The sequence below is a fragment of the Branchiostoma lanceolatum genome, chromosome 3 (genome assembly GCF_035083965.1).
Source record: "Branchiostoma lanceolatum isolate klBraLanc5 chromosome 3, klBraLanc5.hap2, whole genome shotgun sequence".
NCBI lineage: Eukaryota > Metazoa > Chordata > Leptocardii > Amphioxiformes > Branchiostomatidae > Branchiostoma > Branchiostoma lanceolatum.
This window is the reverse complement of record NC_089724.1, coordinates 17,727,594-17,753,932: the sequence shown is the minus strand read 5'-3', so window position 1 is coordinate 17,753,932 and position 26,339 is coordinate 17,727,594. Positions and strand designations below refer to the sequence as shown.

Sequence of the window (26,339 nt, the reverse complement as noted above, 5' to 3'; positions counted from 1 at the left end):
TTTGAAACGGAATATTGGTTAAATCTCTCTACCTTTCCCCCAAATATCACTCATTAGTTGAACCCATCCAAGTACACACTTTTCCATGACGTTGAAGAAATCTCAACAACTTTCTAAACCAAACAACTTTCGATGACAAGTACACAGTTATCTAACACGGAAAATGGACACAGATGAGTTCAGATCTTCCACGTTGGTATGATTTGTCGTCCCAGTCTGTAGATGATGGCTCGTGCTTTACACCGGTCGCCGCCGCTGCGTTCAGCGCAGTGGTGGTCGGACCGGCATGGCGTACTGGCGGAGGCTGGGCGGGGGACGGGCCGGGGCGGGGCGGGGTCGAGAGAGCTCGAGAGGGGGAGGGGGGTAAAGAGAAGGGGCCGGGAGACGGTTGGAACTGTTTGTGGTAAACCGCTAGGCAGTAGCCCCTGCCGTGATCTAGCCGTTTGTTTGTCACACCTGTGAAACACACGGCGATGATTGTCAGCTGACCTGAAGACGGGGACTTTCCCGCCCAACCAACCCCGTCCCACGGGAGGAATTCCCCAAAGTGCCGTTCGTAATGACCTCAGCAAAGCAGAACACCTGAACTTCCGCTTCTTATGAACAAGGAAGGACAGGAGCTTCAGCGCGGTAAGACAGCTAGATAATTGCACCACTATTGATTGAAAGTTTACATTTTTGTGTCATTTATGATTTTATTGCTTGACATAATTTGCTTATATGTAGATAGGGAAAATTGCTGCATTTGTTGGCAACACGCGTTACTGAAGAATCTTTAGTTTAAGAAATAACGTTAAGCTAGAATACTTTCAAATGTTTCTCAAAATATCAACAATTTGTGATTTTGCCCAGGCCATAAGAATGAATCTTTGGTAATGCGAAAATATATTTAGGCACCATTCACTATTGTAACATTTGTAATTAGATCCTAAGACTTACTTTTCAGGTGGTGTAGTCAACCTGGTTACAAATACATGTGTATTTTGTTCTTTCAAAAAGAAAGTGGGACACTAACAATCTTTCAAAGGCTTCTCTAAAAAGCAGTTTGAATTTTGCTCAGAATGAAAGCAATCAAATCTATTTTTTGTTAGGTCGAAAAATCCATTTCAAGAAAAAGTTTGATGAGTTGAAGTTGTAAACACTGCATGTGTCAGGAGACTACTTCCCTATTTTAACATTGTGGCACTTCCTGATTCTGGAGGCTTCAAACATCAAAGGGCTGTGATTTGGGTATCTATTTAACCTCCTTGGTGTATCGAATGTTTTGGCATCATTATTTGTTTAACCCATTAATTGTCATGCAAATTTTTGTATGTATTGGAAAGCTGCATGTGTAGAAGGGCCAATCAAGGACAAATGTCCTTGGGCCAATCTAGCCAGACCTGACATTTCAAGGGCTCTATTCCAGGATTGAGGTAACTTACGAGGCTTACATTACTATACAGAGACCTAGGGTAGATGAGGCAGTACAGATGGATCGACTGTTCCAAGTTCTCCGCTCAGAAACCCGACCAAGTGGGAACTATTTACATGGTGAGTGGAGGGTCTCTAATTTTACCCTATTGGCAGGTGTAACAGGTGAACAACAGGTAACATAGACTATTCCAGGTTGTCAGTGGAAGATGGGTTTTCTACCTAATAGTGAAGGTACACGTTTTTTTTTCAATGTTGTTCCAGTTGTACACAGTGGTTCCTATAATTCTGGGATTTTCTGGGATTTTAGTAATTTGGACAGAGATTTAGAATTCTTGGTATAAATCAAGGAGCTTTTCGAACTTCTTTGTGTGAGTTAAGTTGAGGTAGGAAGTATTAGCAGTCTAATGTACATGTATATAGAATACAACATGAAGGCTGGAGGGCGATGTGACCCGCGAGAGGGCTGGGACCGAGGGTGATGCGGAATACACCGTGTTGTATTCTATTTATGTCATACCCACCCGAAAAAAAAACACATTTCAATGCGAAATGCACCTGAAGTTGAGAGGGTTTTGTGTCCTTGAACAAAAAAAATTGTAACAACATCGATTCCATTCTCTGAATCTGGTGTTCAAATTTTCAACAGCAGCGCAATCGGCAGTCACACTCGAAATACATTCTAAATATTCTATGGAAGCCCGTGTGAGTAAAAGTAGAACCCCGTGTGATACGGAAAATTATCACTCGATGCGGAACACCCACATCAAAAGCTTTTGCGGCCCAGGTATGACCTAAATCAGAATATCAGTCACTTGCTGTAAGTCAGTTACTTATTTGATATGCTGGTAAATGAATAAAGTCTAAGAGACTAATATGGTGCTGGAACATCTTTTTGCTTTGTCATCTGCTAGACGATTACTGTACTAGTTACTTTAAAGTTGAGGCAATACGAGGTACTACCGGTATTATGCAGAATCCCCCCCTGGTGTCTAAAAAAAGTACTGCAGACAGGTTGCAATCTGATCCTAAGTGTTGAAAGTATTGGTCATTTGGGCCTGAACCCCCATACCTCCACTGTCCATACTGTAATTCTGAAAGGATAGGCCTGATCAATGCAGTCTTTTCCTGGGCTAGTCACATAACAGGACCCATGATGTTTGTTGTGTCCAAAAGGGACACTATCAGCTGAAGCATAATGAAAGACCATTTTCCCCTAGTCTAACAAGCTTACAATAGTTACATGGAGGAGTTGCTAGCTCCTTCCCCAACCAAATAAATATCATACAACATAGTGATGTTCTAATGGTTTTTGGCTGGCAACATCTAGGCTCACCACTGGTCCATGTTTTTAAAAAGTATTTTAAATTTCAGGACATTTTTCAAATTTTCAGGCACTACTCTATGACAAGCCTTTGATTAACCTAGACCTTTAGCTTACAAGATTGAATTTCAGCTCCTGGTATGTGCACTTAAATAGTCATGTGATCACATGCAGTATCATTTAACAGCTGCTGCCAAGTTGCTGTTGGCAAAGCTCGAGGCTACAATTATGCCTGTGCTATACAGCGTGTGGCTATAATCACCTTTATTTCCTGCCTAAGCTTGCTCCTGACAGAAACCAGACTGGATCAGTCCTGGCCTTGACATTGGTCAGATGTTGAAAGATATGCTAGCTGACACGCCTGTTGCCTTGGAAATGGAAGGGAAAAGTGAAAGGGGATTGCGTCAGAAGCAGTTGGAGGAGTGACGGGAGGTGTCTGGAGACAACTGTTATCAGCTGCTGGTGTTCAGTATGAGGTGTCTTGTGACAAGTGTTATCGCCTGCTCGCGTGCCGAACACCAAATTGCCACAACCTGTTGATCTTTAGTATCAGTGCAGCTGAAGTCTTGCCGTCTAAGTGAGCTACAGTATGAATAACTTTAAAAAATCCCAAACTCCAAAATTGAGTATGAAGAAGGCACCTTAGCATTCAGATTAAACAGCTGTCAACACCATTGCACTTATTCCTGGGGCCTATTGATGTGGATCCAGATTTATCCCAAGCTTTGATCATTTATTTCTTTTTTCAAGGCCTACCCACCAACAAAAAGTCATGAAAAGCTATTCATATTCATTTTCAAAACTTGTCACTATATTCTGCTCATAAATCAACGTGGTACTGATGGAAAACACTGTAATAAACATATTGAGGTTACATAGTAAAGCAGACTGATTGCTGGGAGCAGCAGTTTTCTGTGATAGACTTTGATAGAGGAACCCAAATTTATCCCAGCATTAGCCGCTGCATTTCTGGGAATGGGGACAAACGTAACAGGTTCTATTGTGATAAACAAGCAAGACAAAATTCTGCCTCAGCAGGTCTTGTAGTGGTAAACAAGGCAATCTCCTAAGTCTCCTGTCTCCACATTTTGTCACCTGATTTAAAAACAAGTTTGTAATCTGCCAGTTAGAGTACCAGGCTGCTGACAGCCACATTCCTGGCATTTTGTTTGTGTTCCGAACTTTAGTCCCAGTAAAACTTTCTGACATGGCCTTTCCTGTCCAGTCTTCCTCCTGTAGTAACCTGGAGCCAGTCCTCCTGACCTGGTTAATGTTAGTTGTGCTGACCAAGGGAAATGTTGGGGAATATAGCAAACTCCTATTACAAAGAAGGTACTAGAAGAAGGTAAATATTGGCAGGAATTTCACTGAGAAAACTTCAATATAGTAATTTCTCAAAGTTGATTGATCAAGGAAATTTAAGACAGAGTTAACATGTCATAAAACATAAAGTAAAATATGTAAGTAGAACATGTCATACTTTTCTAATTTCTGACAGCTGTCAATCATTTTTGAAGCCTCCATATCTCTTTTTGAAGCCTAGACTTCTACATATGGAATGTGCAGTTCTGTTGTTTAGCCTGGACTTTGGAACCAACACATCTTTAACTAGTTCATCACTTCTCAGTTAACTTGGTCATGTTTGTCAGCCCAAGTCTGCACCGGACAAACAGCTTGGTACATCACACGATTGAAAACAGGTCCTGAAGCAAAGCATCAGTCTGGTTATCATTGCAATGATCTGTTTTCATGCCCTTCTGAGTCCCATCATATGGCGAATGTCAAGTTAGATTTCTTACACGTGTTCTTTGGGCTCACCTGGTCAGAACTGCCCTGAGGTAAAAACGTAGGTTTTATTTATAGTGGCCATGTGAGAAGCATGTGATCGGACGAGATAATTTTAATCTGTCGCAGATGTCCTGCAGGCCATCACGATATGTGTCACCTAGTAATTGTACTTGGTACTAGCACTGGCAAATCAATATACCTGTAGGGTTTCACTGTCTGTTTGGTATGAGACTTATAAGAGATATTGTCTAAAAAATTTTCTTATTGACTGTCAGTCACCATCTTTAAAAATTCCCTTTAACAATTAAATATAGTCCACTCTCCCTACTCTACAGTCATATTTAGAAACATCAAGTACATTGCAACGCTCCATTGCCAACTAATGGCTTAGGCAATAGCTTTATCACATTTTAATACTTCATTCATAATTATCAGAATTTCACATTGAGTTTTCATGACCGATGTTATTTGACCTGATTAAAATTCACACATAAACTGTTACAGGGGTCGTGCCTGTAATCGCCTTCTCAAATCATAAATAGTTGTTTTTTGTTGAATTTCAAAAGTTTGTTATTGAGATTATACTAATACTGTATGACACAATGTTGTTTGAAAAGAATCTGTTTGTGTGATTTGATCCATAACCTCACCGGTTCTCTAGAGTCAGCCCTAATGCCTGTTGCCTCAGGCAATGTTCCTGACCAAATCCAGCTGTCTGACTCACTCTCACCTATCAGCAAATTTACACCAGGTAACAGGAAGGGGATTGAAGATAACCTTAGGGGAAACTCAAGACGTCGTAACTTGATTTGCTGGCTGTTTCCATGATGTAGCTCTAGGGGGAGAACCATGAAATAAAGTAAACCTGAACGTATTCAAATTTTAAGTTCAGAATCATGGGATCGATAAGAGGCTGCTTAGTAGATGGTTTGAGTAATATATCTACAAAAAACTTTGTAAATTTCAGTTGCCCATACCCATGATCTCTGTTTCTATAATTGTAGGGTTCTGATATAAGTGTCAGAACCTTACCCCCAGGAGGAAGTTAAGAAATTCCTAGCCTTTGTATGAACATGTGTATTTGGCTCACTCCAAAGGTTGCATCCTGAAAAACCACTTTACTGTGTTACTAGAACTTCCTCCTCATGTTGGCATGCATATATGATAATTTCCTCCTGTCTGATTAAATCATAATCGCACATGTTTTAACTGGGGAATGCCACCTGTGAGGAGTCCAGACAAAGGCAGAGAATGGGAACTTCCATGCTGTTGAAAAGACCCGGGCAATTATAGATACAGTGCTAACAAATCCCCACATGATATACATTTTATAGGTTTGGGGTCTGGTATCCAGGCTACTTGGTAATTTCTGCTTCTATGTCTGGTACTGCCAGGCTAATTAAAACACTTGGAAACATGTGTGAAAACACCTGGGCCTAGGTAAGTATGCAGGTGCTATCTGGTCTGACAGCTGCCAAGCTGAGTGTGCAGGTGCTGTCTGGCCAGACAGCTGCCAAGATGAGTACAGTATGCTGGTGCTGTCTGGCCTGGCAGCTGCCTGTCCAGGTGTTGTCCACTGGAACAGTTGCCAATGAAGCTGTGTGCAGATATGTTTCCCAAGAAAACACTCAGGTAGGGTCCAGTCAAGCAGGTAATAACTGTTGGCATCCTGGCATGGCGACTGAGCTAATGTTTGTGTGAAGTTTGTTCTTTTGTGATGGAGTCAACTCAATTCTCCACATCACAGTCATTGTAGAAGGCATATTCTGTGACCAGCAGCAGGAGAGGTGACTTGCTGGGTCCCTGGGGGAGCTCTTCTATAGCCCCTTCCATTCTGCCATGTTTTCTCCATTGTTAACAACCCAATGCAAGATGCCCCTTGGAACGTGGTCATGACTTCCTATCAGACCCCCAGTGCCACACGTATGTTCTGTGGTTTCTTTAACTCTCAATGGCTCACAGTGCCCATATCCCTGTCATATGCTCCTTTCAGGGTTACACCTGTGTATGTGTCTTTACTCCCTCTCTCCCATCAGCTGACTCTGCCACAACTACTGTGGATCCGATATCACTCTCTATCATTGAACTATGATTCCTTGTCAGAAGCTCAGAATGCTCAGACCATGGAATCCATCCAATAATTCCCACACGTACCAATGCCAGAAACTGCCAACTTCCTTTTCCATTCTCCATAGCTCCATCCCCCATTCCACCCCCATGGTCAACTACCCCCTGATTGTGATGTAAGGTGTCAGCCCCCTTCCCAGCATCGTGACTCCCTATGATTACCCAGGAGCCTTCAGAGAACTGAAGGTCACCTGGCCCATAATTCCCCCAGACATGCCAGGAACTGGCAGGCTGTTTTTCTCGGCATGGGGTCCAGCTGGGAGGGAAACTATAAAGTTTCTGCATTCCTGGCAAGCCTGCAGTTGTGTGGAAGTTGGCCAGTAGAGGAGAGGGACAGTCGGTCAGTGGTTCCTAATGGTGCTAGGAACGGCTTCTCAGTAAACTACTTGGACCATATCATGAGAGATCTTACGGATTGAGGATTCTTAAAGGAAACATCTTGTGACAATATGAGAGGTAGGTCTTTTTTTTTTTAAAGAACATTAGTTTTGACTTTCTTAAATCATCTTGAAAGTTCATTTGTACAGAAATAAGACAAGAGTTCATCATTGATATGATAGCCCAGGAGGTTTTGTCAATCTCTTTAACTTGTGTGGTATTGTATAACAATTTCATGAAAGTCATTTGGTACACCGTACCAATTAATTGCAGTTGGAAAAATGATAGTTTTGATTTTCTTTAGTCATGTTTGTGATATCTAAAGGGTGTTTCTCAAAATACCTGGCAAAAAATTGTAGTCTTGACTTGAGGAACACGCTTGAAGGCTCAAAGAGTACCTGTTCAATTTGAGGATGTCTTCAGCATATCTTATGCTGTTGAGGATTGGTTTCCTTGGTCATTCCCTGGGTCATTGAGAGACTGTTGGTGTCTGTGGACTGTTCCAAGACTGAGTTTTCCTGGCTTTGAGAGACAGTGGGTTTCCCTGGGTCGTCCAGGAACCATAGGTAATCCTGGGCTGTTAAGGGACTATTTCCCTGGCTGGGCTTCATGATAGAGTTGAGGAAGATCGTCAGCTGCAAGAACTTTTCACCTAGATTTGGTTACAGGCTGTAAGATTGGCAACAATTTCATCACCGTCCTGATAGTCCTATCCAAACAACCTTCACTTACCTCATCCCTTCACAGGATAATCTGTAACATAGCATCAAAGTTCAAGGTCAAATTCTTCACCTGGATATATATAAAAGGGCTACGCTGTTGATCTTGAACAGCAAAGGTTACGATGACTGGGCTCCTTTACCAAGTGGAGACGTGACAGTTGACGCTGATGCAGGGATGAGTGAACGACCTTCACAAACTTTGTCCAATCTCATGAAGGTCAAATAGAACATTTACAAAACTTGAAGTGAAGCAGTACGATTCCTAGCATCTTGCCAGCATTGGCAGCCAAATGTGGCTCAATCTTTTGAATGATATTTGCTTAAAGGATTGGTTTCTCGGACATGTGGCAGGACGTTACCCTTTCCAACGTCAGGGCCAATTAGAACCAGACTTTATAATCGGTCACTGACTCTAGTAGAAGGAAAATGCAGGCTATAGACATGCTAATTACTGAAGCTCTGACCTTTAGTAGGGTGGGTTAGTGCATGCAATCACAGGGTATTATCATTTGTCAAATTTTTCTTCTTATGCACTGCACATCTGTCAGTCTTGCTTTTATCTGATCTGAAGTGAAAAGGAATGAAAATGCACTAACATTACTGATGCTATGGTGACTTGATTTCACTACTTGAAAACAGTATGTTTTCAATATGTAAATATTGGTGTGACCAGGCCTGAAGTTTATAACAGCATCACATGATTGGACTAGGTGAGAGGAGGTTTGATGTAGCTGTAGTGTGATTGGTTTATTCTTCTAATCCAATGTTTTGCTGACCTCTGTCTGCTTTTGAGGAGAATTTAATATCAGATGGGTTAAGGTCGGTGACCTTGTTTGGATGATGTCTTAATCATAAAGGGCAAGGTGGGTGGACTTTTGATGGAGCTGTGGTGGAGCTTTATTTCTATAACCCAGTTCTGTCCCAATGGTTTGCTGTTTTTGCTGACGCTGCCAAGATTTTAAGATGGGATGTATGGGTTATAGGCCTGTGACCACTGTTCTGATGATGTCTTAATCAGGAATGTGCCCTTGGGTCTAGGTCACCTCTTAAGCATTGGGATGATCTTGATGGAGAGGGGGCCTCCTTGTAATTGTAGTAGTGAGGACCATATGGGACCTTGCATGTGAATGAATGAAAGGCAAAGCTTTGAATGATCATGTGTCTTGGATAAAGGCAGATCTGCTATTGAATGCATAGTTTGGCTTGCAGTCAACCTTACGATATGTAGGAGCCAGCTAGGCTAGGAGGCTGCTAGGCTGAGGTTCTGATATAGAGGGGGATAGGGGTCACAGTGAAGAGGGTGTAGGGATGTGACTTAATTGTAGCCTAGGGAAGCCACAGGATTGATAGTGGAGGTGTGTATGTAGGAGAGTGACCATCTCACGGGGTGGTATAACCCATGTCCAAATGTATTTCCTGAATGTGCTCTATTGCATAGGGAAATATTTCTGGCTCCTAACCAAGATAAAAAGCATATTCTGACCAGACAGTTAAATTTGCCATGACCAGCTGGGGGTGTCTCAGTCGTCTTTGATTTTATTCAAAGAACCACAAAGCCAGACTGTAATATGAACCACAGCCAGAAGCTCTGTGGTAGCCCACTGTTCAATTAGACATTATAAGCCTTGTCTTATGAGTATTGGCACAGGCTGGTCATAGTTACGTGCAACTGTCTTACAAGACAAAGTTTGCTGACATGTTGTTTCTACCTGCCTCTGAACTCTGTTTCCTCCCACCAATCAAAAACATATCACCAGTGCTGGTCTTTTGTACATACCTTGTAACACACATTCTAGCACAATAATGTATTGTCACTCAAGCAGAACTGGATATGCACAAGCACACATAAACAAAGAAAGGTGCAACTGACCTTGACAAAACAATATTTGCAAGGTTGAATAGGTCAAAATGAATGCTGCTTGTTCAAAGTTCATTAGTGGTTACACTTGATTACACCTGAGTGTATACTTTTACTAAGTTTTAGAACATGGAAAAAAATCTATGATGCTTCACCTCCAAATTATAAATCTTGTTGTTTGACACATATGGGAAAGTCCCAGGAAACTGGTTGATCAGGTTTTACAAACGAAGGCATATCTTTGTAAGGTGTATGAATTGAAAGCATGCTGACCTTTGTAATTTTCCATACCTATTTGGGACTTTTTTGTAACATGGGGATTTCCCACCTTTTTGTAAGCAGTTTTACTGTCAGGAATGTAGATTTGTCCACGGCCCAATTTTCCTCCCAGAGGAGGAAGTTAAATAAAGGGGATGTTTATGAATGAATTACCTGGATGCACACAGTGGACCTGGGAAAATCCCAACAGGTGTCGTTTGCACTTGTTGTACCGTATCAACCAATCAGCACGCAGGAGGAAGTAAGTTTCTGCTTAAACTGTGACTGACCGCACGTAGGTTGACATAGTGGGTGACGGTGCGCCTGAGAGAACCAGCTGAACAGGTGCAGTTGGTTGTATTTGTGATGTCTGCATCTGAACTGTGCAATAGAGAGTAAAGGACATACAGGTGAGGCTTTACCATTGTGTGTCTGGGACCTATCAGTCCTGTGAGCTTGACTGTTTTAGTAAAAACCTGACTTACAGTTTTTCGTCTGTTTATTCCCTCCTGTTAGGAGGTATTTTACCTGATAATGTACCTGTGTGACAATGCAATTGCTACATTTTCAATACTATCATCTGGAGTATCTAGATGCATTAGATCTAAACTATTGAAGTATTAGATTTGGTCTCCCTCTACACATGTGGAGCTTGAAGGAGCTGGGTAGGTTGTGTGAAGTTTCTGCCAGCCCTACCCCCTGGCCTGTATACTCCCACCATAACATTCACACTCCCTCTAATTGGATTGTCATCCAAGCAGAACATGAGTCAGCAAACTTTGAGGAAGGTATGCCCAGCTTTGCCCAGCAAATGTTTGTTCAAGACAAGTAAATCAGAATAATGTGATTTGTTCAAAGTCCAAAATGGCAACCACTGTCGTATGTGAATTTGTTATCATTTGTGTACTACTAGGAGCATGTGGTTTGTGTGTATACATTTATACACACAAAGCGCACCACAATAACGTTTGACACGGGTGTAGATATTTGATGGAATTGACCTTTTTTTTCTTGCACATGTTATTAGATCTACAGGCCTCGAAATTAACTTTTTTCCCTATTGTCCCTGAATTGTCCCGAAGATAAATTTCCGAAGTGAGGATGGACTGTCCCAGCCTATTTTCCCACAGCAATGACAAAGCTGACAACTTGAACTCTTTATTTCGTTACAGTAAAACGTGTCATATGTCAAAAAGTTGTTTACTATAATTGTCAAAAAAACAGCATGACATGTACCATCACATGCAAATACATACTGCGATACATGCAAAATGAAATGCATGACATTATGTAAACTTTCACACTACAAGAAAAAAAAAAAAAATAACACAACAATCTTTTCACTGACAAAGACATACTTCAATTATAGTGTGTGCAGGGTTAATGTGCTAATATGGTACAAAAGCTACAGGACATTTAGTTACTCTTCAATCCCTCCGTCATCATTGCGCAACAAAGCAAGGACGAAAAACTCACAATCTATAACTCGTGCCGTGCGTGCTCATGAATATTTACTAAGCAAGTATGGGCAAGAATCGTGCATGATCTTGAATATTGACAAGAACGGTATCTCCCAGAAATACAACTTGTGGCTTGCTTAAAATGGATTTAGCAGTATGGAAAAAACAAAACAAAAATAAGTGTGGCAATTAAAAATCATTGCCATGGCGAAGGTGTCTGGATTGATCTTACTTTACTGAAAGGAAAGTACCAACGTAGCACTCTTAGTTCTGCCATAACATTTGTTCAAAACGCACTTAGAAATCAGAAAGGCATCTGCCAAGCAAATATAGAAAGGCTCCATAACTCGAGGAGTTCCTAGCAGATATCGAAATGCCGGGGCCGGGGCCTGTGGTTTGCCAGTCTGTCAGGCGCGAGCCTTGTAGCATGACCAAGCCAGCTCAGATGCTGTTTGCATATTGTTGCAGACACTTGTTGCTGGTTGGTTCTGGCTCTTATCTCCCTGTTGGTAGTGAAATAATCACCAAACCATCGGGACATTGGGACAATGTTAATTTCGAGGCCTGACACAGTTGGAACTGTTATCTTGCATCATGGGTAGCATGTTGACTCAATAACAGTTACTGTAAAAGATAAAGTCAAACTTCCTGACTGGTTGTATTTCATATTGGACCCCAGCTGAGCTCTTGGCAAGCTTTGAGTGCTTTAGGATATTTTCCTTCAGACTCTTCCTGGTCTTAAACTTAATAGAATTTCTCATTACGCACAGTTTGTTGCTAATAAACTGGTCCTTGTTAATGATTTATTACTGACTTTTTAGTGACTGTTGCTTATTAGCATCAATTTTACAGTAGGATATATGACTCTGTCCTGAGCATGCTGGAATCTTCAGCTTTTTTTCTAATCATTGGGTACTGCTTAAGTGTTTTATGCCACAATAGTTTAAAACAAGCAAAAGTTTTGAGGCAATGCTTTTGACAGCTTTGTTGTTACAGTAATCCATCAGGCCTGACCACACTATTAGATAGTCTTATTTAAAAGTGCTTTACCTTGCCCCCTGCTGTTGATTTACAATATCAAGGAGGAAGTATTTTCTATCAAAGGGAAGAAAAATAAAACAATTATGATATGCAGTTTTTTTGTACAATTTTCATGTGATTTTCATATAGAGTACAGGAACCTGTTAGATATCAGAGTGAGTTGAAATTGTCCTTACTGCTTACAGAACACAAACTAAAAAGTGTTGACTTATGATAACTGCTACCATACAGGTAGTGTGATTATTGAATAACTCTACAAAGAAAATCTTTCTTAGTGTGGTGATATATCACAGCTGATGACATCTAGGCTGTTCCTCTGTATGAGTGTGCATTTTCTGACTACCATTAGATGTATGTCCTAATTACGAAGTATTCATGCTTTTGCATTCATAAATAATTTTTTTCCACAACCACTGAAGAAGCTATCATACTAGTCCATCCATCACCACATTGTGCACCTGCATTGTCCACTAACAATCAATTCCTCAGTTTAAGCAACATGTCACCAGGACTTCCAGTTCTTAGAAGTTCTGACACAGGATGTCCTCATTAGTTGGTTCTCCTTTAGAGATTAAAGTGTGCCAAATCAACCAAAGAGTTCTGCTTTTGCTAAGACTAAGAGTTTTTTGTGTGTGTAACGGTTTAGTGGACCAGAGGAGGAAGTTTGGACTGGAGAGCTGTATCATGGCAGGCCCAGACAGTGATGAACAATTGCGTCTCACAGGCAGCAGTGTTGCAGACGGGACAGGTATGGCTTCAGGTTCATCAAGCAAAGCTGCATGTGGGCAGGATTCAGGTGTGAAAGATGTGGATACAGGTGTAGCAGGCAGTATTGCAGGTGTAGCAGGCAGTATTGCAGGTGCAGCAGGCAGTATTGCAGGTGTAGCAGGCAGTATTGCAGGTGCAGCAGGCAGTCTGGCAGGTGCAGCAGATGGGGTTGCAGGAACAGTAGAAAGGATAGCAGGTGCAGCAGGTAAATTTGCATGTGGAAAGGGAAGCAGGTGCAGGAGATAGACATGCACTTGTAGGACTGGAGGCTGATTACAGGTGCAGAAAGTATAGTCACAAGTGCAGCAGGTATAGCAGTAGGTGTTCCAGGTGGTTCTATTTCTCTCAACTCTTTTTCTTGTTCTCTCAGACTACTCAGTGGCGGAGGCGTGGCAGCGAGCCATGGGGTCATCGGAGGAGCGAAACGGGACGGTAGTGAAGGAAGGCTGGCTGAAGAAATCACCCCCATTGGACAAGTGGGCCAGCCCCTTTAAGGTTAGTAATATTGTTTCTTATGAAATGAGTCACTTTTATTAATGGGCTATGTGTGGGTCTTGTCTAATGGGAGCAATTTCTTAGAAGCATCTTGAACATCTTGATGACAGTAATAATTGGTGGTGTCGCGATGGCGTAATGGCAGGGTGTTTGGCCCTAGAACCCAGAGGTACTGGGTTCGATTCCGGGGTTCCCTGATTTGTCCTGTTGACATTGTGCCCTTGGGAAAGGCACTTAACATGACTTCCCCCACTTCACTCAGGTGAAAATGAGTACCTAGCTTCTGTAAGGGATGTCCCTCGGATAGGACGTTAAATGGAGGTCCCGTGTTTGAGGAGAGCCACAACTCAAGCACGTAAAAGAACCCAACACACTTATCGAAAAGAGTAGGGGTCCTTCCCGGTGTGACTGGATCATATAAAAATCTGTCCGGATATGCAGCTTGTACTTTTCAGTACAAACCTGGTGTGTTACGCCTTGATGCGGTTTACCGGGTATGCAATACAAACGAAATATGCTTTCCCATTCCTGAGTTAGATCTACACAATTTACTAATATGAAAAAGTTGCCATACATAAACATACAAAAACATCTTTTACATGTACTATTAGATAAATGCATATGTGCACAATCAGGTATAATTTGTTATAATAGTTTTTTCATTTAAGAAACACTATGTAATAATTTTTGATGCAGCAGTTAATTGATGTTGTGGGAGGAACTAAGGTAAGGTAAGTTAATTGAAAGATAATATTGATGCTAATGGTAGTCATGTTGCGTAAGAAGTTGAGTCAGTGTGATGTAATCAAAGCAAACAGTTTTCCAATAGAAAAAAATAGGCAGGCTGAAAGGGGAGCTAAACTTAAGCTGACTATTCTATGCTAAATGTACCATAAAGCCAAGTTCTCACTTGTCTTACATCAATGATCATTCCGTCATACCTCAGGGCTCTCCCAACCTTTGAAAGCCGCTGACAGATTAAGGGAGCACACCCCAGTTTATTTGGGGTTTCAATTGGAGCCTGCGCACCATCAAGTCTAGGTACTGTCTCTTCCAGGGAATTATTCTGAAGTAAATCAACTGTGTATGGGGTGAAAGCCTATCCATTCCGCCACAAGATCAACTGAGTTCTGTTTCTCCAACCTGTCTAATTTGGGTAAATTATAAGAAAAAGTCATAACTTTCACATCAAAAATGATGTGCAAAATTTGGTATTTTCGCGTAGGATAAGAACAAATCTTGCAGCAGTAACGACTGATGTTGTCATTAAGAGGAAGACCTAGTGCAATTTTCACCAAAAACACACCTATTCAGACGCTTTTCAGCCATGCTAGTATCTAATATCAGTTCGAAGCACGTTATGAGAAATGTGAACTCAAACCCTGCCCCTGGAAACCCTTTCGTCACTTTTTTGTCGCGCACTACCTCGGATCCCGGTGGTGGAAGTACTGGGGTGTGCACCGTTAAATTTTGTGACATCAGGAAAAGCAGCATTTTCCCATGGCCATCAGTTCTGATGTATATGAATAGGGCTTTTTGAGCTGGCTTTCCTTGCTGACCTTCCCAACGTTGATAGTAACTTGGAAAAGCCCGCTAACTCTTCCCTCTAATTCCTGGAAAAAATTATCAAAATCCATCCTTGAAAAGCCGGATCAAAAAGCCCTATTTATATAGATCAAAACTGATGGGGACATGCCGGCTATTCAACACCCATTCAAATAAAGCTGAACCATTGTGGTTAACCTGAGTCAGGTTTTCTACATGGGAAGTTTGTGCTGTTAGAATTAATGGGATTTAGCTGCTTCGATCGAGTTTCAGTCTTAGGCAGACAAACATCACTAGCGTGATTGCGTCCAATTATCTCAAATCTACCTGTAATGAAACCTTAGGAAAGGAATTTGTTTTTTTGATGGTTTCCAGTGAAGGATTTGGTATGGTAATACCAGTTGTTCCCTGATAAGGCTACAAGACTAAGATTCGCTGGTCTTCAAGGTCTGGGGAGTAATGTTATCATTGGTATCTCAAACATGTGGTTTTAAGACTGCAATCAAAACATGTCCAAAGCTGCCAAAGTGGGAATTCCCCTTATCAAGTGAGGTGATTGTTAGTCCCCACCTGTCAGACTCTGGAACTGGGGTAGTTTCAGCTTTCTGCTGCTTCCAGCTGAGAAAATTTCCAATCTGTTTTGTTTCCCTCAAAATTCAAGGGGACTGTTGTCATTAGCGACTTCAATAGCAGATATGGACGTGATACTATCACAACACAGTGTGGTAATATTGTGTAGAACATAAAAAGCTCTTGTCAAAATCTTCTTATCCTTGGCATCATCCAGAATCAAGACCATGAGTCGACAGAAATGGCAACTAGTAGCCTTAAGCTGTTTTAACTAGCCTTTTAACACTGTTTTTTTGTCTGTCCTTGCATGAAGGTCATCTTATAAGGTCAAAGAAAAACAAGTTTAGTATTGAGGTTTCAGCTTTCAGTATCTACCATCACAGGTGGTTAATGATGTCATGGGTGCCTCTCCCAGTCAGTTAGATGTCAATAGGTTTTCGTAAAAGTTGTTGTTGTTCTTTGGTCTTGGCTTTACTTTTAAATACCAGGAATTTTTTAGCCCTGTCATTGACTTGTTCCACTTGTTGAGGCAATGTTTACTGCATTTTTGCTGTCTGCTTTGATTGAATTCTTACTGCCCACCAGGCAACTGCTTCTGTGTTGCAAATTGGACCAGAGGTCTGGTCACCAGCAGGGTTTTTATCAGAACTTAATGTCGACAGTTGAAAGTACAGTATACATATATATTGCCTGGTCTAGGAAGTCGTAAAAATTCTTTGCGGGGCCTGAATCACGATGGTCATGCAAAGTTGGCAAGAGTAAGAACCGTTACGATGTCAAAGGTTTTAAAGGAGTGCCATTTTATAGCTTCAGATTTGCCAGGCCTGTTTTTAACAGATTGTTAAGATATAGATTACACTAGTTACGCAACTTCATGTGAGACAACTTTATGTGAGGCTGATGCTGTTATACCCAATGTGGATGACTCGGATGCCATTAGGAAAAAAAGGCAGGATTGTGGAGTTTGAGGAAAAGAAACCATTTGATTTTGAAGGTAATGGAGTAAATAAATCACAAATGTATTCAAAGTATCCAAAGTAACTTTCTTTCATCAGCCCTTTTTTCGAAGCACGCCTTTGTCAGCACAGCAGGTGGTTCAAGCTGTTTTAACTGCCTGTGGGACCAACCAGCAGTTTCTTGGAAGTTGCACTTTCCAGATAACAACATGAAAACAGTGCTAATAGAATCTTGTTAATGTGGTGACTGTATTTACAAGTTTAAGATTTTTTCAACTTGAATTTATCATACAGGTAGGAGCATATTATATACATGTATGATTGACGACGAGATGACATGAGATACATGTAGTCTGGGGGTTACTGTAGTGTCCAACACTTAAAGGTCATTGGGGCTCTGTTCCTGCTCTCAATTGTCACCAAAACTGAGTCTTAGACATTTCATATCTTGAGCAAGGAAGGATCCGTTAAACTCATGGCACGGGGTGGCTGCTGTTACAGTATGTAAAAAGTCACATGGTGCATGGCACTTGAAGAAATTGCTATGATGTGATTGGCCAGCATCGTTTTTTTTGCCTTTGTATTATTGTTGTGTTCTTTTCACAAAAGTTTCTGCCAGTGCCAAAGAGAATCAAATTTTGCTCAATGTGAACGTGCTTGTTCAGGTTGTAACTGTTAAGGCTCAAGTCTAGACCAAAGCTGCACATACATGTACTTAAACCTGAACATGCCATCCTTACCCTTTCAGTGATGATTATCCCCCAACAGAGCCTGCAGTAACCCTGTTATGACCCGTGTATTTTGTCTCCTACCCCTCCAGGCCTGGGAATGGCGCTGGGTTATTCTAAGGATCACCCCCCAGGAACAACTGGAACTTGAGTACTATAAGGACAAGGAAAGTTCCAGAAAGGACGAACCAAAAGGAATCATCAAGTTTGGAAAAGTGGACTTTTACGAAGAAATCATCAAACTGTGTGACAAAAAGGACAGGAAGGTTGCAGACATCATCAGCAGGCACAAGTCTGAGAACATCTTCTCTGTAACCAGCTCGGAGGGGAGGGATTTCTTCCTGATCTGTGAGACAAAGTAAGACAAGCAGCAACTTTGGGTTTGGAAGTGTGACACCATTTTAAGTATTTTAGGTACTACATCATGATAAGGGGAGTGTTACATACAAGGACTACAATATCATGTTGGATGGAAAGTTTGTATGGAATTTTCTATCGTTGTCTTGGAAGATGTGGTTGGAGGGAGGAGAGGTCATGAGATTTTTTTGTTGCTAAAGTACATTTTGCCTGTTATGATGAGAGTCTGATGATGATGATGATGTTCTGCCGTTCCTAGGGAGGACATGGAGAGTTGGTTTGACCTGCTACAGCAGCATCTGGAGGAACTCGGATACATCAAGGTGAACACAAACTTATCAATACTCTACTTCAGGATCAACACATACATATAAGCATAGTACACCTAGTTCACATCAAGGTCAAAGCACAAAAGTAGAGACTTGTTATTAAGGCATAGTATAAAAAGAAACTTGGAACAGAAACCTGCTATCAGTCTACTTAATGTAGTCTTAAAATCTTCCTCACCTTTGATATCTTCTTCCTTTAGGCCAGAGTTCACAGATGTTATAACACTGGTCAGGTTTGATCAGGTGCTATTCAGAGATACGAGCAGTTTAAGGGCAGGAAGCTGGAAGGAGAGAAGCTTGTCCTGAATACTGACATACCATCTCCATCTCTATGTTACAGAGGTTATTGTTCCAATGGGTCCTATTGAAATTCTGGGAGAGTCCCCAAGTTCAAAGTGTTAACTGCCAAATATGACTGGCATTCCTCCCCCAGTCCAAGTCTTGCCCCCTGAAGAGCAGCAGCCTGGCTTTGATCAGAAAACCACTGATGAATCCTACATACAGTAGCGTGTGGGCTCCGTTTGTTTATAGTCAGGGCTTGTTATGAAATAGGGTAAGGGCAGCGGGGTTCTGCGTGTTGTGACTTCTGCCTCAGGGAGGCAGTAAAAACGTGGAGGGGCTGCCAAGCCTCAGCGGCAGACAGTCACATTTATACTGGAGTCAGCAGCTAACTTCCAGGTCAAAACAACCTGTTTGTTTCCTGAGGCAAATGAAATCAAATCACTTATCAGTAAAACTGTTGTGATTATCGTTTCCAGTTCTTCTGCAAATTTAGAAGTAATAGTTAGCACCATTTTCCACCACCCCAAGAGGCTTCAAAATCGTCTATGCCAACATTAAAGCTTAGACTTAATGCATATCTATATATGACCTTAGCTTCTGCACCACCAACTCATCAGAACTGTGCATTTTGGCTACAATCTTCCTGTGGTGATAGAATGTGCGTGTTCAAAAGACATACATCTTGTTAAATCAACCGGTATGAAGATTATCAAGTTGCCCAGACATCCACATGCCTTGATATATTGGCTAAATATAAGTCTGTCTACTATGTATATGAGGACAGCTTTGATTCCTTAATAATCTTCTTCAAGTCAATTACGTACCCAGGAGCCTGTAGCTCTCAATATTGCCCAAACCATGTGATAATGACCATTTTTAGTAGCCAAAATGAGCTTGTTAGAGTCCAGTTTCACCAACTTAACCTGTCCAATGTTACTACAATGAAGTGCATGTGTACTACATATACCTATATATAGGTTTTTCTCCTACTGGCCTTGACAGAGATGGGGCCTTGATACTCATAACTATCCACTGATGACATGTACTTTGAAATCAAGATACCATGTAATTGTCTGAAGAGGAACTTGAATATGACATATGTTTTCTGAAACTTGTACTGTTAGTTGAACTTGATTCTATTAATGTCTTAGACTATGCTGCACGTTCATATGTTAAGCAATGACATCTTGCTCTCCTTGATTCTTATATTCCTTGAGGTACAGCTCTTTGTTTCCTTTTCTCCTCTAACTCTAACATACCCGTCCATTGTGACCAGGGTTTTGCCCTCCAGAATAGAGGACGGTCTACTACACAACATTTTGGAACTCGGCCACGAGAGAAAACACCTGAGCGTTACCTGCACTCTGCACCTGGGCAGAACCAGAACGCCTTTGCAGGAGTAGGGGAGAGGGAAGCACAGGTGCAGATTGCTTTGTCAAGTCTTTGAAAACATTTTGAAAGTTGTCAAAAATTGGTAATTGACTGACATGTTGAAAGATTGGTAATGGACCTGTCAGTTGCCACGTTGATAGTAGACCAACATTTTTATGGTGTACTGGAGAAGTCTGTATTTTATGGTGTCACATGGGCTTCTATTTGTGTCACATAGAACTACTATTAAATACTATTGACATTTGAATAAGGGTAATGTTGCTACATTTGTGGTGGCGGAACTTAGTCTTGGGTGGCTCTCCCTACCTTGCTAGTCTTGCAACTATCCACTGACCAGCAGGCTCACAGACTGATACAGTGTAAACCTAAGGAGTAATGAAATGTTGTAAAGGTTACATGGATTTTGTTGTGCCCTAACGTTATATTGACACAAGAGTGTTGCCCAGTACCTGATCAAGGTCAAGATCAAGAGTACAGACATCATAATTTACAATAATAGATTACCATACAGTGGATGCTGCATCACCCACGGTCTCAGCCGTTGCATGAGTTGGATCGCCTTCCAGCCTTCTACCTTTGGGTGGTCTGACATACCATCAGACTAAGGTTCATACGAGATCCACTGTGTTGTATTCAATATGTACATGTCTATCTTAAGATCAGCAATGAAGTACAATGGGAATGGAACAGGTCTGGAATGTCAATATGACAGTGATACCTGTAATGTTAAGTCCCTCCAGATTCCACTGTACTATCTGATTCTTGTTTCTCTGCTCCTCAGCCAGATGTTTCTAACCAGAGAGGATTGCAGACCCCCAGTCCTCGTCCAAATAGTTCCAGCTCCTCCTCTGGCTGCTCGCGCTGTTCCAGTATCTCCAGTCAGTCCAACCCAGATGTGACGTACGCTGTTTATCGATCTGCGATACCGACCAGCCAACCACCTGCACGTCACAGTCCAACCCCGATCAGCCAACGTCCCACATGCCTCGATTCAACCCTTACCAGCCAGTCCACTGTAGATGTACAGCAGACACCTGATGATGAAGACAAGGCAACTTCAGAGCCAGTCACCATTCTGCATACCCGTGGGGGGTCTCCCACAAGCCCGCCCTTTACTCCACCAGACACACCTATGTCACCGCTGTCGTCCTCACCCACCTTCAACTTCAACCCTGAGTTCATCCATCAGCTGCAGGAGGGAGTTGTCAGAGAAAAGACTGAGGAGCAGGAGCCTAACTACCGTCTCCTTGTCAATCCCAGCCAGCCTTGTTGCTTACGCCACCATATAGTCTATGTGAGTGTTGAAACTGCAAGAGAAAATCTGGACTTGTACGAAAACATCCACGTGATTCTGGATGAGAAACAGTGGCATAGGAGCGTGAAGACAAGGAAGGCATCGCTGAGACAGTCATATGCTCCAGTCATGATGCCACCTGAACCTCAGCAGGGATTTCTTGAGACCCAGGCAGGCCATAATGATGAGGAAGTATTTGGAGATGAGGAGAGAGAAGAGGGAGAGATGGAAGGTACTTATGAACAGATGGGCTATCAGCTTGGTGAGCATCTAGATATAGTATTTGGAGATGAGGAGAGAGAAGAGGCAGAGATGGAAGACCCTTATGAACAGATGGGCTCTCAGCCTGGTGAGCATCCGGTTACTGCTCGTGTGACCACACCTGCATCTTTGTCAGGGTCAGCCGAAGAAAACCCCTACAACTCAGGGGAGGAGGACCTTTATGTCCTGCCCTCTGGTAGGGTCTCAGCTGATAGTCACTATGGCATATGTCCCATGTTTTCACAAGAAACAGGAAGTTCAACACCAGGCTCTCACAAGGAGCAGGGAAGAGATGACGTTTTAGCTCCTCTGAGCAGTGGTGGGGAAATGTCTCTGGGTCATCTCTGTGAGCCAGCTGAGGACGACAGGGACGAAGTGTCAGAAATAGCAAAAGCAATGGAAGCAGCTGCAGCTGATTTACTTCCAGATAGCAATGAAAGGAGAACTATCTCTTGTATGCTGAAGCAGGAGAATCTGGGCCATGAGGATGCCTTTGCCTTTGTGGAGCAGCAGAGAGAACTGTTACAGAGTTACTCCAGGCCACAGGCAGCCCCTCAGTCATCTACACCAGGAAGGCAGGGTGAAACCCAGCGGGACATGCCACCTGGTAATTAAGTGATATTTTACTGTACATGTTCTTCTGTTACAGGTGATTTTGCACTTTCATCTTTTGGCATAGAAGAATGTGGTTCTGATGGAAAATCATTAGTGTTGATTTATTGGAAGCAGAGGAGTCTTCTAATGAAATGGCCTCATTGCCTGTTTCTCCATGATTGTTTTTGTAGCTTTGCCACCAAGGAGGTTTTCCTGCAATGAGCACAGCCCCCCTAGTCCATCTCACTGCTCCCACATCCCACATGCACAGTTGAGCAGGTCAAGGTCTGGCTCTTCAGGAATGGAGGCGCCTCCTGAAGACACGATCACAAAGAAACGAGCCAACACTTTACCCCTACTGCGCAGCAGCAGACCACCACCTCTTCCTACTGAGCCCCCACCCCTCCCACCGAGAGTCAGCCTGCCCCCCTCCCCATCTGAGCTGCAGGCAGAGTAAGTACATTTGTGTATCTGTTGTTGGTCAGACACGCTGGTCCAGTTTGCAGGCCTGAGCAGAATTGGTTTTAAGGTTGTGAGGCCATTAGACTAAGTGTTGGAATAAAAGCATTGTATGACTCAAAGTAACTGAAGACTCTTACTGTATGGTAATCTGATGACTAAATATGCACTATTTCTCTTATAGTTCTTTTTTCCATGGATCATTTTGGATCAAATCACAAATAAGTCATCTCTATCTCTAGCATTCCAGTCAAACAAAACTGTTATTTTCTGCAGGATTATTAGGCAGCAGATGGACAGTGCAGGTATCAAGGTCAAACTCAGCAGAGAAGAGGTCATCAACAAACTGGCCTTCGTGGAATGTTTCAGTGCTGTGTGGTACGTTTGTCACCAATTGATTTTTTTATGTCAAGTTGTAGTGTATAGAGATTTGCTTGATATATCTAACTGGTTATAAAGTGTGCAGGTCTACTTTTAATTGTTTTTTAAAATCTTTCACAGTATAAAGATTTTACTCTATTCTAGGGCAAGGGAGGTTGATTCTGTTAGCCTATCATAATTTATTTTATTGTTGTTGACATTAGGATTGCTGGCTGGAAGGAGAAAGAGGCACCGACCCTGAAGCAGTATTTCTATGTGGGAGATAACGTCTATGCTATCAACGACCAGCGAGTGAATACTACTGGCGACGCCAAAAGAACCATTCAGACGGCCATGAAGGATCAGGTTTGGCACTTCTTTGCTCAGTCTTGTCAATCATATCGTCACTTCTAAAACTCAGTTATATCTTCATATTTCTCTATTCAGTAACTTAAGGCACAAAGTTATGGTTCAGCTGTGTTATGTTAATATTCCCCTGCACATGCTGTACTTCTATTTTGTAGTTCTGTATGGTAGTCATAGATTTATGTCCCTGAACATCCTGTAGATCTCTTCAGCTGTTTTGTGACCCTTTTTGTTTTGTATTTTTGCCCTAGATAATTTTCCATATCAAGCGGCTGCCGCATGCAAATGTTGTTACTCTAAGGAGGACCATAGATGGAGAGAAACTTGGCATTGACATCAAGACAAACCAGGTAGGATAGCCTTGGAAATGTTTACATTCATGTAGAATAGTATGTGTCATCATCAGCAGCATTTTTAGGGCCTCCTGAAGTTCTGTTGTAATGATAGTGTGATATTCATCTTTCTGTGACAGATTCAGTGACCAACAGCGAAGTACAGTTCTGTCTGATACACTTGTTGTTTGTGTCATTTCTGATTGTGCTGTTTTCCTGCTGCCCAGATCATAGCTGTGGACCCAGATGGCCTGGCTGGACAGCAGGGTCTGAAACCCAAGTACAGTGTGAAGAACTACCAGGTCAACTGGACCATCACCAAGATCAACAACCTCCCAGTCAGCATCCTGGCAGTGCATGAGAAGGTGAGGATCAAGTTTAGTTTTTTAAAATGTCAAGTTTCAATAATAGTACATAATGATGTAAGTTGCTGCAGATGGGGGAGGGGGAGCACTGACACAGCTTAAATGAGGGTGCTGAAGATTTAGGGTACTAACATAAATGCCACAGCTGGAGACAGTTTAGCAGGTGTAGCACTCTACAACTGTGGAATTCTGATGCAGGTGCTGCAGCTGTCGGAATTACTATTACTAATAGTTACTTTTTGTTCCATCTACAGGAGGTTCAGAGGCGTATCTGGGAAGGTGGCCTGCAGGTGACGTTTGTCCTACAGCCATCAGACTTCATCAAGACGCTTCGCAAGGAACTTAAAATAGCCACTAATAGAAACCACAAGGAGTATGAGGTGGACACACTGGCAACCAGGAAGTAGGTCTTGTCTGCAGATGTAAAAATCGGATCGTAACCCAACAAAATCTTGGCCAGTTCAGCTGTGTAAGATAAACAATTGCTGAACAATTTTTGCCACCTGAGCACACATTTTGGGCTTTGTGGCTGGATAAGCAGTTGGAATACTAGTAGTAGTTCTATTTTGCTGATGTTATACTGTTCCATGAAAAGTACTATTAAAAGTTTTTTTATATACCAAAGGAGTCGTCCCTCTCAATGCATAACCAGAAATGCTCATTGTTCACATCAGTCAATGCCATATATTAAACTTGAAGTATCTTAGATGGAATTTTATTAAGTAGACAAAACAGAAATTATGTGGCTTTTAAACATTTTTTGAAGGAATGTATCAGTTCACATGCATGTACATGATAAAGTTGGTACCTTTAGTAAAGAACCTGTAGCCATCTAAGTGCTGACCAGCTATTGGTTATAACTACTGTATGTTGTTATTTGTACACACATGTACTAGATATTTAGCATAAAAACAAAAGTCTCAGTCTAATTGTAGCAATAACACATGGATAGTTTGTGTCCAGCAATAAACCAATGATCTCCATGTACAGTTAAATGATCAACAGATATAAATGTCATACAGTATTTAAAAACTGTCAAGATTTCTTCTCGTGGACAAAAAAATTATTCTCACTGGATAATCTTTAACAGGACAACACTTGCATAACATTAATATGTTCTATTCTGTTATTGTTTCTATAAGTGTAAAGGAAGGCAGTTGTAAGAAGTGATGTTGAGATCTTATATTTTAGGCATCTACATTTGTATATTTGTATTATATAAAGCTTTGACAATAGAAGGAAGCACCATATTCTTGTATTTAATCTCCCCGTATTTTGTCATATTTTACTTTCTGACATTTGTATATTAGCCTCTATCAGGCTCCGCGGGATGGCTGCAAAAATAGTAGAAATTGGCCAAATAGAGTGAATAGTGTGCCAAGGGAGTTAGCTACGGAGAGAGGGTCCAATCTGCCGATGGAACCTTACTGTATAGCGGACCTACCCTGTATAGCGAAGTACCGCGGCTGATTTCTACTATTTTCCCAACGATAGGACTATTTGTATATGTAAATATGTATTATCATGCTACATGTTGCATGATTACTTCTCACCCCAATCTTTGGTTGTAGATAAGATAAAAGGCCATAAGATCAGATATTGTCTGCTATGACTGTGTACCTGTCAAAAATAAAGCTTTTCTACCCAAAGCTAGTGTTGTTTGTTATCATAATCCAGCATTGATAATCTTTTGCTAGAATTTCAAAACATACTTTTGATGATGGTAGGGCTTGTGACTGTGACTAAAATGGTTGTGACCTGAATTAAGGCATTACGACTTGATTTGACATTTGGCCTCCCTTGTGAAAGTCTAGACTGGTCCTCTCACAATCTATCATCATTTATCGTCAAGCCTAGTACTAGTAGGACTGCAGGGGAAGGCTGCCCTCAGCCCGTGCAACATGTCAGTTTTTCCCCCCCCGACAGGGGTTTCACACCTCATTAAGGTTTGTCCTGCTGCCCGTTGCCTCTGCCACATGGTAAGGTGTTGTAGAGACAAAAGTTGGCATTGCAAGAATGGACTGGTGCAAGATTTAAAGATTTCTAAAGCTACTTTTAATGTTGACCTTGGAGTTCGAAAACTTGATTGTATTTGCAGCCAACTAGAGTTCTTGCAATTGTAATGGGAAGTACATGTGTACGGGATTAGGGACTAAAATCTATGCTGCAAAGGCCTTATGTGCTTGGCATTGGATCAATGCATGTTACCAAAAAGAGACCTGAAAAAGAACAAAGTGTTACAACAACAGCAGCAGTGATAACTTGCCGATGGTTGTTGAAACTTTCTGCAGCAATTCCAGGTAAACTAAGTGATAACTAAGACAACATTGCATACTTAATGAGTAAATGTTCAAATAGCATTCTGCCAAAGGGTAGGGTCTTACAAGGTGCAATTTGAATAGTTTGCCTGACTGTGTATGAGTTTGCAACCTGATTATGCATAACTCAATAAGGTATAGATTATAATGGATAATACCGGGGGCTATCTTTAATGCCATGTTATTTGATATTTTGGCA

The 26,339-nt window shown here is 41.7% G+C and overlaps 1 protein-coding gene across 10 annotated transcripts; it reads left to right on the top strand.

The window, feature by feature from the left end:
- The first annotated feature begins 367 nt into the window (after positions 1–367).
- LOC136430734 (uncharacterized) lies at positions 368–25,471 on the top strand. Of its 10 annotated transcripts, none has more exons than XM_066421590.1 (14): positions 368–630; positions 1,446–1,533; positions 13,016–13,117; positions 13,508–13,632; positions 17,524–17,789; positions 18,048–18,111; positions 19,676–19,819; positions 20,573–21,953; positions 22,132–22,393; positions 22,676–22,777; positions 22,984–23,125; positions 23,377–23,475; positions 23,685–23,822; positions 24,077–25,471. In XM_066421590.1, exons 2-14 carry the CDS (start codon positions 1,473–1,475, stop codon positions 24,227–24,229), a joined length of 3,039 nt encoding a protein of 1,012 aa, XP_066277687.1. In that variant the 5' UTR covers positions 368–630; positions 1,446–1,472; the 3' UTR covers positions 24,230–25,471. The 10 variants fall into 10 exon arrangements, with proteins under 10 accessions (XP_066277687.1, XP_066277686.1, XP_066277691.1 ...); XM_066421589.1 differs by having other exon boundaries at positions 1,409–1,533; XM_066421594.1 differs by lacking the exon at positions 13,016–13,117.
- Positions 25,472–26,339: the final 868 nt, after the last annotated feature.